At 39.7% G+C, this 15015-nt stretch overlaps 1 protein-coding gene across 3 annotated transcripts in view; it reads left to right on the plus strand.

The window, feature by feature from the left end:
• TOP2B (DNA topoisomerase II beta) overlaps nucleotides 1–15015 on the plus strand; it is a 51454-nt gene that overhangs the window by 14818 nt on the left and 21621 nt on the right. For 2 of the 3 annotated variants that reach the window (XM_063128097.1, XM_063128106.1), the window contains exons 6-20: nucleotides 488–585; nucleotides 1813–2025; nucleotides 2108–2281; nucleotides 3412–3513; nucleotides 3623–3760; nucleotides 4880–5018; nucleotides 5314–5471; nucleotides 5557–5682; nucleotides 6603–6713; nucleotides 7520–7625; nucleotides 7992–8101; nucleotides 10104–10196; nucleotides 10279–10393; nucleotides 12159–12280; nucleotides 13082–13230. In XM_063128097.1, the coding sequence (XP_062984167.1) occupies nucleotides 488–585; nucleotides 1813–2025; nucleotides 2108–2281; nucleotides 3412–3513; nucleotides 3623–3760; nucleotides 4880–5018; nucleotides 5314–5471; nucleotides 5557–5682; nucleotides 6603–6713; nucleotides 7520–7625; nucleotides 7992–8101; nucleotides 10104–10196; nucleotides 10279–10393; nucleotides 12159–12280; nucleotides 13082–13230 (1954 nt within the window). Of the gene's footprint in view, nucleotides 1–487; nucleotides 586–826; nucleotides 908–1812; nucleotides 2026–2107; nucleotides 2282–3411; nucleotides 3514–3622; nucleotides 3761–4879; nucleotides 5019–5313; nucleotides 5472–5556; nucleotides 5683–6602; nucleotides 6714–7519; nucleotides 7626–7991; nucleotides 8102–10103; nucleotides 10197–10278; nucleotides 10394–12158; nucleotides 12281–13081; nucleotides 13231–15015 lie in introns of those variants that run through there. The other variant, XM_063128113.1, reaches the window with a different exon arrangement.

The following is a 15015-nucleotide window of genomic DNA, read 5'->3' on the forward strand; positions in this document are numbered from 1 at the left end:
TTACATGTGGCCCATGGTTGCATGCAGCCTACTATGTGCAGCTCCCACCCACCACCATCCCCAAATTCTCAGCAGAATTCTGCCCCCAACAGACAACTATTTCTTAGCAGAATTGCTGTTTCTACAGAGTACCAGTAGGCTTAGTGATGGTTCCCCTCATGCGCTCTGTTTCCAGAATAGGGCTCCCAACAGCTCACCAAACAGCTGTGTGGTGGCCTGGCAGGAGCCTGATTCTGCTGAGCTTACCACATGCCTTGTTTCCCAGCAGAATCACTGGAATTTTGGTGACAGTGCAGGAGGGAAGTGTCCCCTGCAGGGTTTGGAGAGCCCCAATGCACCCCCAAGACTAGAGTTTTCCCATCCCCGTCCTACTCTTTCATTAATATATGTGTGTATACTCACTGGAATCCCTGGTGCACAGTTGGTATTATTGGGAAGTTTTAAATGTGATAAAATGTTGAAATAGAATTGTCACTTATTTTTTCAGGTGGTCGCAATGGCTATGGTGCAAAACTTTGTAATATATTCAGTACGAAGTTTACAGTTGAAACCGCTTGCAAGGAATACAAACACAGTTTTAAACAGGTATGCTGGTTTCCACTTAATTCCTAGTTCCTCTCTTGTTTGGTTGAGAAAAAGAACCTTTTTTTAAAAAAAAAGGTTTATAATGGAAAAATATATTCATTTGTAACTATTTGGATTGGTGAATACCAATTGGTGCAATAGCATATTTGGTACATTTGCAACTTAAGGATATTTGTCTTGTTTTAAAAAGTACAAACATATAACTGTAGAAACATATAACTCTATGTGATTCTCCTTAATTGTCTTAACCCTAGTGGAGAACTAACAAAAACAGCTATCGTGGAGAATCCTGTGTCAACTTTTCCAGTGCATTCAGTTTCTGGTCAGTGTGCGTGTAAATTGATCTATCTTCTCACACAGAGGTGGTCACCCTGGTTTAGGTCTGAAGCACATCGGTAGGGAAATATTTGGAATCTTCACTGCTGTTGTTATCGTATCTTCTGGGATGAATGGAGGATATAATTTCTAGCCATGTTAATATGGCATCTGTCATGAGCATTCTCTTTTTCCTTGAAAGCTGCCATTATAGATGTGTTGCAACATCAATTGAAGTATTGTTCTGTACTGTTTATTTTTCAATGGGTGCAATTTCAATGTAACACTAGCAGAAAGAGTACAAGAGGTGGCATTTCACTACTGGTTCCACCTTTTGCTAGCAGTTGTGCTAGCAAAACAATTAACACAAGCAACACCTAGCATAATGATGTCATAAAGGATTGTGAAAGTGCTTGTGCAATGTTTTGTTCAAGCGGAGTCAAAGTATTGGATCTGACACTTGCAGAAAGATGGAAATTGGGTTTCTGGATACAATTCAAAGTCTTTACACAAGTTTTTAAAGAAAATCTATGAATAAAAATGGTTCAGAAATTATTTTTCGTTATGCTGACTTCCACTACCTATAACAGTATAACCTTTTACATAACAAGTCAATAATCTATTATAGCAATGTCCCACAAACAACTTATCAAGTTATAGCCTCAGTGATGACATAATAAATTGTCACATTATACTCACCATGCTGATGCTTGTATATGCTGATGCTTGGAGAGATGTTGATTGTGTTTGGGGAGAGTAATAGAAAACTGATTAAAAGTTCAACCTCTTCATATTGACTGGAAATTGAAACAAAGAACGTAATTGTAATGTGTTTTAAAATAGAGGGAAATTGATACGGATGTCTCTGTCTCTCTCTCTCCCTCTCTCCCTCTGTTTATCTTTTAAATGAAGACTTGGATGAATAATATGAAGAAGACTTCTGATTCCAAGATTAAGCATTTTGAAGGAGATGACTATACATGTGTGACATTCCAACCAGATCTTTCGAAATTTAAGATGGAAAAACTTGACAAAGATATTGTGGCCCTTATGACAAGAAGAGCTTATGATTTAGCAGGAGCATGCAAAGGGGTCAAAATTTTGTTTAATGGAAAGAAGCTACCTGTAAGAGGTTTAATTAAAGTATTTTTGCAATTGAATTTGTATGTTTTCAAAACAGTAAGTGATTATTTTTGTTAAATCGTAGGTGAATGGCTTCCGTAGTTATGTTGATCTTTATGTAAAAGACAAGTTGGATGAAACTGGAGTTGCTCTGAAAGTTATCCATGAACTTGCAAATGAACGCTGGGATGTGTGTCTCACTTTAAGTGAGAAAGGGTTCCAGCAAATTAGCTTCGTGAACAGTATTGCTACCACAAAGGTGAATTGCTTAACTTACTTTGGAGTGGGTGAAGTAGTAAACACTATAAGGTGGGATTAGGCTACTCTTGACTTTCAAGTTTATACACAACCTTGTTTAATACTCTGTCAGAAAAAAATGGACCATACCAATCTGGTATTGGGGTCAAATTTACCCAAGAATACCGGGTGAACATTCTTAAATATGATATCATTTACAAGTAAAAACAAAAATTGCCTTTATTGAGACATTTCATATTCCAATAAAACAAAATAGTTACACATAAATCATTAGGGCTTATCCCACAATGTAAAGTACAAAAAACTTACACAAATGGTAAGTGGGGTCTAAATCGCATCAGAGTCCTCCCCACCCCCACATATTGTGCCATTAACATACATATAGCATAAATATAATAATCCTGAGTTAGGAGTTTTATATGGTAAGAATGAATCTCACAGACCTTGCAACCATATCACATGCTACCTGAGCAGCCTGTTTACAATCTCCACGTTGCATAACTGTTTGAGTAAAACAAAATGGTTACATGGACAATATCGTCATTGTCATTGTGTTAACCACAGAGACAACCACTTCCCCTCTCCTTAGCATCAGCAGTGGTAGATCCTTTAAGTTCTGAGGCTGCCCACAAAAGCTCACTGAGCTTCAGGCATTCAGCAGGCAGCAGCACTGGAAAGCCTCAAGGGAGGAACTCCTGGTTATGTCCTCTTTTCAGGACATAACCAGGACTTTCCAGGAAGCACAACCTGCTGGAGAGGATGAAGGACAGGATGGGATAGAAGTTGTAAAATAAAGAGTGTACCTTTCAGCCACCTCCTTAACAGTAAGGTAAACCCTGAAGCCCTGCACACTGAGAAATTCTCAACCCCCATAAAAGAGGTAGAAAAACAGCTGCTTTCATAGGGAAGCAAACAGGTTGCGAGAGGGCATGTGGAGTTTTGGCACAGCACTAATTTTTATATTGACTGTTAACTACTCGGAGAACTTTCTGTTATGAGGCAGCATACAAATGTTAATAAATAAATGCATTAGGAAGCATTATTTTTATGGAAACTGTTCAGATAATTATAATTAGTAGTTCTAAAACTTTATTTTCTTTTCTTTGACTTCCTTTACTTTTTCACCTTAAGGGTGGTAGGCACGTTGACTATATTGTTGATCAAATTGTTGGAAAATTGATAGAGGTGGTGAAGAAGAAGAACAAAGCTGGTGTTTCAGTGAAACCATTCCAGGCAAGTTTACCCTCACATGTTAAAGTATTTCCAGAGAAAATGTTATTTCATCATTTCAGTATCTTAGGTTATTGGGTTTTTTTTAATGTGAATTTGTTTTTTAAAACAGGTAAAGAACCACATATGGGTTTTTATTAATTGCCTCATTGAAAACCCATCTTTTGATTCACAAACAAAAGAGAATATGACACTCCAGCCTAAAAGTTTTGGATCCAAATGTCAATTATCAGAGAAGTTTTTCAAAGCAGTAAGTATTCCCAACAAATCTCCCTGAAAGAGAGGAAAGTAGTTTGTGTACACCTGAATGGAGTACTGTCACTTGGATGCCTTTAACTGACTTCAGAGTTCGCTAGCTATGACCATTCTGGGCTAGGACAGTCTGGCTACAGTGATCCATGCTCTGGTATTCTCCCATTGGTTTACTGTAGCATGTTGTACATGTATATGATGCTGCCCTTGAAGGGTACTCAGAAACTTCAAATAGTGCAGAATGTGGCTGCCAGAATTTTAACTGGTATAGTTACATTGCCTTCTGGACCGAGCTAAATATCGCAGTCTTTAAAGCCCTAAATGGCTTGGGACTCAAATACACGAAGGAGCATCTCTCCCTATACTATCCTGCTCACGTCTTAAATTTTTCAGAGGAGATTCTTCTCTGGATTCTCTAGCCAGAAGAAGCTCATAGTGTAGGAGCTAGGTAGAGGGCTTTTTCTGTGATGATGCCGAATCCCTGGAATTCTTCCCCACTGAAGCTTAACTAAAGCCTATGCTGCTATCATTTTGGTTTGTTTCAGGTTAAAATGCATTTACTTTCCCAGGTGTTTTAAAGTATTATGCAGGTTTGTTTAGTTTACTCTACTGTTTTTATGCTTTTGATTTGTTTCTATTGCGATATTATTTTATGATTGTATTGTATTGCGATATCTACGAGAGCAGTCTCTTGTATACTTCCCTAATATGCTAGGATGAAGAGCAGGTTAAATATACTTTAATTAGATAAATGATAAAAGAAATAATGCAATGTTGTTAAATGTTTAGAAATTGCTGAAGAAATTTGTTATCCCTGGTGGAAAATGCAGCATGTATATGTGTGTGCAGGGGGAGCGGGCGGGTGCAATTCAAGGTACACAACCCTGTAGTTTTCTTAGGCACATAGAACTAGTTCATTAAACCCGATGTAATTTACTAAAAAAAAATTTTTTAAAAAAATTGAAATCAGTTTATGGTTTTAATAGTGTGGAGTAAAAGCATACATAGAGGAGCAAATGAGTGACACCGCTTTTCTCAGGATAAAATGGGTTCAGATACTTTATCAGTCTGAACCTTTTTGGTACTCTTAAGTTTGACTGAACTTTGATTTTTATAGGCCTCCAACTGTGGTATTGTAGAAAGTATCCTGAATTGGGTAAAATTCAAGGCACAGACACAGCTGAACAAAAAATGTTCTTCAGTGAAATACAGCAAAATCAAGGGCATTCCAAAACTTGATGATGCTAATGATGCTGGTAAGAGTGAACTACCTATTAGTCTCTCATTTCTGCATTATAACTGCTTACCATTGACAGTTTAATGCCAGGCAAATTTAAAAGTTAACATAATTTCTTTGGTAATTGCTATTTAAACGAAGTAAATCATGTCAAATATGTATTTTGTCTTTTTACTTAATAGATTGATTTTTTTAAAAATGGGTGAGCAATGCTTAATATTCTTTCAGTCAGATTTTGGTTGAAGATTGCTTCAATTTTATTTCTTTGCCTCTCTTTGCCCCCTCCCCCCACCCCACCCCCGGCATCTTTGCAGGTGGCAAACATTCCTTGGATTGTACATTGATTTTAACTGAGGGAGATTCTGCCAAGTCTTTAGCTGTCTCTGGCTTAGGTGTCATTGGAAGAGATAGATATGGTGTGTTTCCACTCAGGGGTAAAATTCTCAATGTTCGGGAGGCATCTCACAAGCAGGTAAGGAAAAGCCATGTAAGAAGGTGGTTAATGTATAGCTAATGTGTATATATACTAAGCTGTTGCTTGTCTGCTTCCTCTACAGATTATGGAAAATGCAGAAATTAACAACATCATAAAAATAGTAGGTCTACAATACAAGAAAAGTTACGAAGATCCGGAATCTCTGAAATCATTACGATATGGCAAAATTATGATCATGACTGATCAGGTCAGTTTAAGATCTAAAATTCAAACACAAAAAACATCATATCCCACAGTTCCTCTTCCTTTTGAAGTAATGTCTATTCTCCTTTGCATCTCTGTATTGCTGTTCTATATTGTTTCCCTCGCTCTCTTTCAACCTTATTTTCAGACCTTACTGCCTAGCATGCTGTTTCTTTTCTGACAACATCCCTACTTTGTTCCTTGCTGATTCCCAACACTCATATTTTTTTGTTTATTGATTAAAATATTTATACCCTACACATTCCATTCTGAAGAACTGTCAGGAAGGCTTAATAACATTTCTATTGTTTTTACCTCTGTCTGTGGCCCTTTCTGCACCTAAGGATTATACCAGGAAAATGGAGGGATCATCCTGCCTGCTCCCGGGATCTCCTGTGTGTCATTTGCATGCACAGGGATGATCCCAGGTGATCCCTGGGGGGAAAAGGCAGGCGTAGAAACGGCCTGTGATTGATTCTAGGCAGAGAAGATTTCCTTTTAGGGCATTTATTGGGATGTTGAGGTTCCTTGCCTTTTAAAGTTTTAGGAACTGTCTCTATTTTCTCTATTCTCTTGTGTTTTATATGGTAACTGTATTTTTATTGTTCTCATACTGTGTTTATTGTATTTTTAACAGTTCTGTGTCTGCTGCTCAGAAAACCTCAGTTATGAGGAAACATAAAAATACCATTAATTAAAAAGTAAATATAATTTTACATACACTATCACTTTCATGAAAGTTTACTTTTACTTGTAGAAGTGCACATATATGTTATATACACACACAGCACCCACGACTTTTCACAGCATCCACACCCTTTTGAATTTAATAAAGATGTAGTAGTGAAAATGAAAGCATCTGACAAACTTGTTCCCTTTTTTCCAACTATTTAGCCTTCACTAGTTGTTCTTTTTTATATTCAGGATCAGGATGGATCACACATTAAAGGATTGCTGATCAATTTTATTCATCATAATTGGCCTTCCCTTCTGAAACATGGCTTTCTTGAAGAATTCATTACTCCAATTGTAAAGGTAACAAACATGTTCACTATACATTTTTCTGATACTAACTATGAATGTATTATAACTCATAAAGCACAGGGACAAAACCTCTTGTTCTATTAGTTCCTGAAGTCAACATATGATATAGCATCCTTCTTTATTTTTTAAAAATCCATATATTCAAAGAATGAATAGAGAACTCACAGAACTGGTTACTGTCCTAGAGGAAAAAGTGGCCAAAAGAAAGGAAATAATCTCAAATTCACACAAATTGTTCATCATTAAGAGAGAACATGAACAGCTGGGAAAGAAAGAGAGGGCAGAATTATCTTACATCTTATTTTTTTACTTTTGAGTTTAAAGTGTTTGAACAGTGAGGATTCTGGATCAAGGAGTTTCATTTGCTTGCTAAATAGAAGCAAGGGTATTGTATAAAATGTTATAATATGATTTAATATCCATCATTGGAGCTCTGATTACACAGCATGAGCACAATCCTTTCTGCACAAGAACAAGCCCCCATATAGCTCAATAGAAGCCTGTTGCATCCCTCACTGCTGTACCTGTATCCAAAAGTGTGGAAGCTTCACAAGGTAGAAGAAGTATGTCTGACTGTCCGTTTTCTGGGCAGAATCCTATTCTGCTGTTACACATCTGCTAGTTCTGTTGCACTAGGGGAACCAACTGCTAGCACAACAGGAACTAGCGGTTCCTGAAAACAACTCTGAAAAGAAGTAGAAATGCTTGTTTCCAGAACAGGGCAGGTCAGCGAATGTAATTATTCATAAAATCAGTAAAAATTAGGTTGCAAAATCTGACATATCTCTGTTTTTAAGGCTAGCAAAAACAAGCAGGAACTTTCCTTCTATAGTATTCCTGAATTTGATGAATGGAAAAAACATATGGAGAATCATAAAGCATGGAAAATAAAATACTACAAAGGTTTGTGTTTCACTCCTACACTTCCCTTCACCCCCTCCCCAACCAAGTGCTAACATATTTCAGAACTAATCCAGCTAAAGTTATCATGACTTAACATCCTATGCATGTTTACTCAAAAATAGGTGAAGTCACTTTCAATCGATGGAATAGTTAGTTGAAACTAGCTTAATTCCCATTCCCTTCAATGGGACTTCCTCATGACTAACTTGTTGTATTAGGGGCTTTGACTTAATAAAGTAATAATTGTCTGGTAGCAAGCTGTTTTACCCTTTGCTTGTAAGGTTTCCTGAAGTAATGTTGAATTAATTGTAAAAGACTGAGAAGGAACATTGGTTAAATCAGGATTTTTCCCCCTCATTGAGGTAGGTTTGGGCACCAGCACTGCTAAAGAAGCAAAAGAATACTTTGCAGATATGGAGAGACATCGGATTTTATTTCGATATGCTGGTCCTGAAGATGATGCTGCCATTACGTTGGTAAATATTTGCAGTAATTTTTCTCTGTCTACTCTCTCCATGCAATTAATAATTATTTAAACATCTGTCAAGTGCTTCCCTCCCCCAGTTGTATTATTTCTATACTAAAAGCTTCAAACATTTAAGTTGAAGATGTTCCAACCCCTTGATCATTTTAGTTGGCCATTTCTGTACCTTTTCTAGCAAGACTATATGCCACATATGATGGCACCAAAAGATGCATCATGATGTCACTTGCTGCTTTATTTTGTTTGCCTTTCTTTTATTATTGTAGTACGTTTGAATATTTCATTGAGCTCTCTCCAGGCTCATCTACACCAAGCAGGATATTCCACTATGAAAGTGGTATGAAAGCGATCTATAAAAGGCAGGAGCCACACTACTGCTTTATAGCAGTATTGAAGTGCACTGCAGGATCTTCACTACTGCTTTACAGTGGTACTGAAGTGGACTGACAACTGTTGGGGCCCATGACATCTACACCAAGCAGGATATAACACTATGAAAGTGGTATATGGTATGTGTCAATGGGCCCAAACAGTTGTCAGTGCACTTCAATACTGCTATAAAGCCGTAGTGTGGATCCTGGCTTTTATATACTGCTTTCATAATGGAATATCCTGCTTAGTGTAGATGAGCACTCCAATAACACCAAGATCTGTTTACTGAGTAATCTCTGCCAATGTAATTGTATTCTGTATGTGAAATTATGGGGTTGGATCCAGATTTAGTAGAGCCATTGGAATCAATGGGATTTCTGTTAGTTATGACTAACTTAAGTCCCATTGATTTCAATGTCTCTACAGATAACTAAATCTGGATCCAACCCAGGATTATTTATTTATGGTGTACATCAATGGCAATTTGTAGTGGTACCAGCAGTGTCAACTCTTTAAACCAGTTAAATTAATCTGTCACTAATCTGGGATATCCACATGCAGACACCCTGGGAAGGGCGGGGTAGGATAGCATCTCTGATGCTCTAAGTATGAGCTATGCATGTGGGTGCTGTGTAGGTGTGGGAAAGGAATTGTGGCTGAATGGAAGCAAGTGAAGTTGGGTCTGTGGGGGCAGGCAAATTGAAGCTCACCTTGTAGAAACGCTCTGGAAAAGAGAACTCTCAAGCTGCAGTACCAGTTCTCTAGTTGATTCATCTATTCATTTCTCCTGGTGGTTCCCACTTGTAAAATATCTAATTTAAGAAAGGGAGAGGAATAAAATTATTGTTCAGAATAGAGTTGTTGTAGTCTGAAAAACCTACCATAGAAGTTGACAATAACCTTCCATATATATGTTCATTAGTCTTACTTGTTTTGTTAGTTTGGGAAGTCCACAGAGTCCAATGGGAATGCATTGCCTCATCATTTCTGTGGCCATATATTGCCATTTGCTCACTTTGAGAGAGTATGCAAAACATAAAGGAATATTTCAGAAGCTTAAGGTTGGATCCAGACATAATCATACTTAGAGCAGACCCATTGATTTCAGTCCATTTTAGGTATGACCAAATCTGGATTCAGTCCTTAATGCACAGAGGTATTAAAAAGGTGATAAAGCAGCTCATATGGAGACTGCATTTGTGAAGGCTCATCAGCCCCAAATATAAAAATCTCTGTCATTTTGGAGGCTTCTAAAATCATGTTGCAAGAGCATCCCTTGGAATCAGAAAGGGGTTTACATCTTTTGACTCCTTTGTGTGTGTGTGTGTGTGTGTGTGTGTGTGTTTGGTAAAACAATAACTCAAAATCAGGAAGTCATGCACTGAGTAGTAGATTCCCCTCAGAGTAGGATTTTAAAGAAAAGCTGTTTCATTAAGTTCTGTTAGGTCTGGATCAAAATACTGATCTTCCAAGAAAACAGGGAAATCTTATCCATTGTCTTCTGGCTATCTGTTGACTCTGTATGTATATAGTTTTCATGGATCCTGGCTAAAATGTGTGTTTTTTAGTTGTACTAGCCATGTTTTTTCTAGCTGTGATGAGGCTATCTGATAACTTTGTAGGCCTTCAGTAAGAAAAAAATTGATGACCGAAAAGAGTGGCTGACGAATTTCATGGAAGATAGAAGACAGCGTCGGTTGCATGGATTGCCAGAGGTAATGTTGGAAGTATTGAGAGGAAAAGGCAAATGTTGTTATTTGTTGATGTCACAATTTTAATAACTTTTATTTATTTTAGCAATTTCTATATGGTACAGCAACAAAGCATCTCACTTACAATGACTTTATCAACAAGGAGCTGATTCTTTTCTCCAATTCAGATAATGAGCGATCAATTCCATCCCTTGTTGATGGTGAGTAAATTTCCTTAAAGAAGTACAATGTGTTTTTATATGATTTTGAAGATGATTTTGAGACTTTTTGCCATTGCCATTTGTCTTTTCATCTTCAGTCATATTCCTAGATTGATCTAAAATATTACTGTTCCACTCTTCTGAATGGCCTGGTTTTCACATAACACTATCCCATCATATGTGTTGTTGAATTCCGGGTTGTTGTGATGTGTGAATGTGGCCTCACTTAACAAACTATGGTTTGTTCACCATGAACCACCCGGAAAGAGAACCCATGGTTTGTTGTGGCATTATGAACTTCGGGTTGTTTAAACAATGAGTTGTTGGTATGTGCAAAACCAGGTTGTACATTGGTTGTTTCACCAGGCTACAGAGGCAGCAGGCAAAAGCCATAACCTCCCGCCCCCCAGCTGCTCTATCTGCCAGTACAACAGTGCCACAAAGGCATTTGCCTCTATACCTTGATCTGAAACTATGGTTCACAGTGGAGTTGTAAGCAATATTTTGGAGGTAGGCTTGGTTAACAGTAACTATAGTTTGTCTGACTTAGATGCAATGCCAGATTATGGTTATTATTTTGGCATTGCACACAAGCATGTGGCTCTCTAAACAATGGTTGGCATTTGGGCTGTGTGACATCTTAAATTACTTCCCTCTTCTTTGTCTTGTAAGCTTGGGCACCAACACCCAAGAGAGGGATTAAATTATAACCATTTGGTGCTCGATGGAGGTTCAAATGAATACTATGTGCAACAATAGCTTTGCCTTACAGTGTTGTCACTTGAGTATGCCATTTGGGTTAGATTTGTCTGTGTCATTCAGTAATCTTCTTTCCCAGTGGGAATGTGAACAAGTTACCCTTAAACTTGCTTTGTTTTATGATGGCTAGCTTGGGAAACACATGTTCAACACTCATTCACCAAAGGCTGGAAATTATGTTGGGGACAATCATGAGATTAACAGCCTGATAATTGCAGCCCTTGTCTGGAGTTTCTGAAAAACAGGAATCCAATTTTATTTGTAAGGTCAGAAAAATAATAATTTACAGTGTTCACTAGTATTTATCAGATAAATATTTAGTTGTATTTAACTAACAAACATTTGTTCTCTTCAACTTTATTAATTTTTAAGTGTATGTTTTTATTCAGCACTTTGGGTTAAATCCAGCGTTGTGCTAGCAAGTGTCTGGTAGTGCACTGAGACATTCTTCCTCTCTCTTCCCACCTGCAGCACTCTGCACCACGCAGAAAGCTGTTCTGGAAGGTTTCACATCCGTCTGGAGTAGATTATGAGGGTGCGGGGGGTGGCTGCAGGGGGAGGGGGAATTGCCCTCTCCCATTTGTGTTAATGAGCTGCTTCTGTCAGTGGAATGAGACCAACCCTGTTGGTCTGTTCTGATATAATGACAGCCGATGTGTTAAAAAACCATGGGCTGTTCATGACAAGCAGGAGCGAGCAAGTTAACTGCTGGGTCGTTTAACACCTAAACAACCCAGTGGTCCAGGTTCGGATGTCACATTTCACAACCTGCAAAGGAGCTGATCATGTGTTGTGGGGTAAAAGCAGAAGTGGCAAGGTGCATGGAAGGGAGGCAGTGCGTTTGCTTTCTCCCACTCATGCACAACAACCTATGGGCTGTTTAACCAATGGATCATTGTTATGCGTGCACCAGGTATATATCTATAAAAGTATGATTAGCAAGATATTGACACAGAGAGTACAATTTCAAAAAGTTCTTTTTTAATAAATAAATTCTTTGATACAGGCTTTAAACCAGGGCAGCGCAAGGTTTTGTTCACTTGCTGTAAGAGAAACGATAAACGTGAAGTCAAAGTTGCTCAGCTTGCTGGTTCTGTTGCTGAGATGTCAGCTTACCACCATGGAGAGGTGGGTATTAAAAAACAAAGGACGTTACCATGTATGTATGTATTTATGGCATATGGTTACCTTGGGGTAAATGGGCAAGGCAGATTTGAAAAAGGAGAACTGGCTCTATTCCTCGTTTCATTTGTGACTATTTCAGATAATGCATGGCTGAGGTTAGCTTTTCTACTTGGGGTGGGGATGCACAGACCTTAGATATTATTCTACACTAGCTTTGGCATTTCTTGGGAACAAAAAAAAACCCACTGCAGTTTATTTATTTATTTATTATTTATTTATTTGTTACATTTATACACTGCCCCATAGCTGAAGCTCTCTGGGTAGTTTACAAAATCTCTGGGCGCTTTACAAAAATTACATGTTCTTAGGGCCATGATGCCTGTGTACAGAGTTAGTATGCAGAGGGAGAGAGACATTGCTTTAAAGGTCTGCCTGTGGGCTTCCCAAAGGCATCTGGCTAGGGACGCAGGACCCATTGGGCATTCCAGTCTGATCCAGCAGGGCCTTCTCAAGGAGGGGATTTCGAGGCTAGGCCTGCAAACGCACGAGGGAAGCGCAGCTCACCAACTTTGCACTGTGCCGTGCCAGATACACAAATGCAGCTGCATGTTTCCCTGACGGGAGCCTCGCTTATAATCAACCTGCCCTGTGTCAGCTATGTTGGTTCCCTTTTTGCTGCCAGGCCCAGTTGGAGGTGCTGATCCTAACCCCGAAAGGGCTTGGGACTCACATCCTGAAAAACGACCACTTCTCTCTGTGTAGTTATCTACACAGTAGTAACAATGCTTTAATATTTTCTTCTAGCAAGCTTTAATGATGACCATTGTCAACTTGGCTCAGAACTTTGTGGGAAGTAACAATGTCAGTTTACTACAGCCTATTGGTCAGTTTGGTACCAGGCTTCATGGTGGCAAGGATGCTGCAAGTCCTCGTTACATCTTCACTATGCTAAGGTAAAACACAGTTAGAAACACAATTGAAACTACCCTTATTTAAAACAACACAGAATTGGCAAGCATGTTTCTGTGATTGAGAGTGATAACTAAATTGGTATTTCAAGATCTTGGTCATTTATAGAATTTAATGGAGAACTGGCAGAACTACAATGAGCCTAATTCTAAATTTAGCTTTATTCTGTTTTCAGTTAATTAACCCAACTTTCCCTTCATTTTGCTCCTAACATGCATTCTGATTTCTGGGGGCCTTGCTAGACGAGGCCTTAGCGCGCTTTGAGACCCGGTTTCCCTGCTGTGCGTCCAGATGACGCACAGAGGCATCCGGGCTCAAGGCGCACTGAAGCCTCCCTTAGTGCGCCATAAGCGAAGTCGCTTATGGCGCGCCTTTTCCGCAGCCCCTGCGGAACGTCTAGGAAGGTCCGTGGCTTTTTGCGGCTACTCGCTTACTCGCGAGTAGCCGGGAAAAGCCACGGACTGGGCACAGCGCTACAAGCGCTGTGCCCATCGGGCTGGGGGGATCCCGGGGGAGGGGAGATGGGGGGGGCGGAGGGCGACACACGGGAGGGCGAGGAGAGGGGGGGCGGAGGGCGACACACGCGACAGCGAGGCAAGGGGGGCGGAGGGTGACACACGACGGCGAGGGGCGGAGGGCGACACACGCAATGGCGAGGCGAAGGAGGGCGACACACACGATGGCGAGGGGCGGAGGGCGACACATGCGAGGGCGAGGGGGGGCGGAGGGCGACGACGAGGAGGGGGAGGGCGGGCGGATGGGGGGGGCTTAAGTAAAAAAACACCCTTACCTTCTCCGGAGTCTTCGGGCCGCATGAGGCCCCTTTAAAAAAAAAAATGGCCGATGCTGCAGAGCTTCCGTAGTCCCTGCGCGTCGGCCGTCTAGGAGGCTGGGCGGCGCGCGCTAAAGTTAGCGCGTTGTCACCCCGCCTCCCTGCCAGCTTATCCGGCCGGGTCTAGCAAGGCCCTGAGTGAGCACGTTCATGAAATCCTACATTCATGAAATCACCAATTATGATTTAAATGATTGGCAATGGATTCTTTAAATCAGTCTTGCATAGCCTTGGGCGCCCAGATGATGTTGGGCTGCTATTTTCATCACATTGGTTGGGATGGTGGGAAGTGTAGGCTAACAACATCTGGGTGCCCAAGGTTGGGAAATACTGAGTGTTGCCAAATGCTGCATTTGGTCTAAGATAAAGACCACTAGTTTTCCCAGGGAAGAGACCTACCTGTCTTTCATTTTTTCTTCTTCCTGTGTCTTGAGCTCTTGACTTTGCAACTAAATCCCATTTGGGGGAAAAAGCAACTAATTTTGTCTGAATCCAATACTATATTTTTATATCTATTTTTCCACATCTGCGGCAGTTTTACCAGTATTTTTTGGGCATTCGCTCCTTAGATCTATGAGCCCTGTTGGTGTAGTGCATGGAGGCTTTGGAGCTGTAGTTTATGAAGGCCAACTGCCAGTTCATCATAGTAGAGCAAGGCTTTGAATGAAAGAAAAAGAGGTGAAATATGTATGATCCAGAATCAATAAAATGTTCTGAATTTCAATGACGAACATTCTATATAGGGTTTGGGTTTAAAGAATACTTCTTCATGTGTAACAGGATGTTTTCATAATTTTTTAGGCAGATGTTTACTAGCAACAGGGGTAATGAATTTTTAAAAAATCAATAACATTCTCTGCAAATACTAAGAATACCGCAAGAATGTTAAAACAAAGAGTATCATGATGATAGAGCTGATGATAATAAATCAGGTGTG

This window comes from Elgaria multicarinata, chromosome 1 (genome assembly GCF_023053635.1).
Source record: "Elgaria multicarinata webbii isolate HBS135686 ecotype San Diego chromosome 1, rElgMul1.1.pri, whole genome shotgun sequence".
NCBI classification, from domain to species: Eukaryota; Metazoa; Chordata; class Lepidosauria; order Squamata; family Anguidae; genus Elgaria; species Elgaria multicarinata.